Below are 2,500 nucleotides of genomic sequence, written 5' to 3'. Positions count from 1 at the left end.
AATAATATAATAATAATATAATAATAATAATAATAATAATAATAATATAATGATAATAATAATAATGATAATAATAATAATAATAATAATAATAATAAAAATAATAATAATAATAATATTAATAATAATAATAATAATTATAATAATAATAATAATAATAATAATAATAATAATAATAATAATAATAATAATAATAATAATAACAATAATAATAATAATATATTATTATTATTATTATTTATTATTATTATTATTATTATTATAATTATAATAATTATAATGATAATAATAATAATAATAATAATAATAATAATATAATAATAATAATAATAAAAATAATAATAATAATAATAATGATAATAATAATGATATAATAATAATAATAATAATAATAATAATAATAATAATAATAATAATAATAATAATAATAATAATAATAATTAATAATTATAATAATTATAATGATAATAATAATATACTTTATTCATCCAAAAAAATGGAAATTCGTTTACTTACGTGGCATGCATAAAAATGTATAAACACAAAGTTGAGAATCTATGGCGACAATGTATATCTTGGATACGTGTTATATAGAGCATACTATTTACCATGGGTAAGAGTTATATTTGGACTTTGGACAACAAGTGTGATTTCTGTTGACATCAGACATCTTATTTGATGGAATATTTATTATATTCCTTCATGGAATGCCGAGGTGGCGGATTCTGATGGTACTGTTGTGAAAGGGCGTAACTTTTTTTTTGTTTAGTTTTTTGTTAAAGAGTTATATAGTATAGATAGAATGCGCTTGGCCAAGGAGTTCACAACATTGCCATCCGGAAGTATAACGGACCAACACACAAATTATGTGTAACCATGAACTTTTATAGTCTGGCTAATACAGTTTAGTGAGAACAACTCACAAACGCGGATGGCAAAAACAATAACAAAGGCCTGAGTGACGTCATCTGCATACTATCTATACGGTGTGTACCTTGGATAAGCATTATATAGGCATGGTGTTTTGCTTGGATAAGCTTTATCTAGATCATGATAATTAGCTTGGATAAGCCTAACGTAAAGCATGGTATTTACCTTGAGGAAAGCAGTATCAAAAATACAATAACTTTGATGCATAGCTTACTTGGTATTTTTGTTGGTGGAGTTTAAACATCTTTCTCTGCTAATTTGGGTATCAACTTTTGTCTCTCTGCCCCCGATCCTAAGCAGATTTCTATACATTTCAGAGGCAATGAGAAACAGAAATGGAGAGAGAGAGAGAGAGAGAGAGAGAGAGAGAGAGAGAGAGAGAGGGTAGAGCGAGAGAGGGAGACAGAGAGTATATGTGCGGCTATGTGGTCTTGTGGTATGACACTCGCTTTCGGATCGGAAGGTCCTGGGTTCGAGCCTCGCGCTCAGGCGCATAGTTGAATCTTTGGAAAAGGCTCTTTACTCACTTTCTCTCACCGTACTCAGGTGTAAAATGAGTACCTGGCCGTTAACAGCGTTGTCTTTGTCCGAAAAAATTGTACTATCGCATAACAGGCGGCATGTCCTACATGTTAAATGTTGCTGTTGACCAGGGACCCCTTGTAAAGCGCTCTGAGCACATTTAGCGGATATTGCGCTATATAAAGCTCAATATTTTTTATAAGCGTGTGTGGGGGGGGGGGGGCGTATATGAGATACGGAGATCAAGGGAGAGAGGAGATAGAGAAAGCACGCAAGAAAGAGAAGGGCGGAGAGAAAAAAATAGAGACAGAAAAACAAAGAGAAATAAAATGCAGATATAGAAGAGACACATGCATAGCCTACCTGATATTTATTAGCGGAGTTGAACGGTATCTCAGCCATTTTGGGAATTAACTGTTGCTTCTTCGCCACAGATCCGACGCAAATTTCCATGAACTTCAGAATGGCCACTTCAGAGGCGTCACCGTTTACTTGCCTGTGGAATCAATCGCAGTTTTATGCAGTTATCTCCCATAGATGTCCGTGGATTCCTCATTTTAAAACCTCTCCTCCATCTTTCTCCATACACATTATGTAGAAAAAAGGAACTTGGATTATTTCTATATATTGATTTTATTTTAATTCATTTAGTTGTGGCCCATCGTTTCATGACCGACGTACACTTATATGCAGGTCTGACTTCCGAACACCCTGGACAATATTATTTTCCGTATTTTTTTTTTTTTTTTTTGTGGAGATTTCCATTACAACACTGATCCGATAGGAAATTGGGTTATCAGACCTGCAAATAAGTGCACGTTCGCTCAAAAATGTATTATATCCGAATGATGCGGCTATGTGGCTTGTGGTATGACACTCGCTTTTGGATCGGAGGGGTTCTGGGTTCGAGCCTCGCTCGGCGCATAGTTGATTCCTTGGAAAAAGCCTCTTTACTGTACGCACATTCTCTCACGTACTCAGGTGTGAAATGAGTACCTGGCCGTTAACAGCGTTGTCTCTGCAAACATAGTACCTGTAATACCGCCTA

General features: G+C 33.2%; 1 protein-coding gene across 1 annotated transcript in view; it reads right to left on the bottom strand.

Moving 5' to 3' along the window:
• The window catches only part of LOC144956103 (sodium/potassium-transporting ATPase subunit alpha-like), a 46,429-nt gene that overhangs the window by 18,395 nt on the left and 25,534 nt on the right, over positions 1-2,500 (bottom strand). Inside the window, exon 12 of the mRNA XM_078886451.1 lies at positions 1,816-1,948. Coding sequence (XP_078742577.1) covers positions 1,816-1,948 — 133 coding nt within the window. The remainder of the gene's footprint in view (positions 1-1,815; positions 1,949-2,500) is intronic.

This window comes from Berghia stephanieae, chromosome 10, assembly GCF_034508935.2.
Source record: "Berghia stephanieae isolate SIO BIC M18660-M18661 chromosome 10, UCSD_Bste_1.3, whole genome shotgun sequence".
NCBI lineage: Eukaryota > Metazoa > Mollusca > Gastropoda > Nudibranchia > Aeolidiidae > Berghia > Berghia stephanieae.
This window is presented reverse-complemented; position numbering and strand designations above follow the sequence as displayed.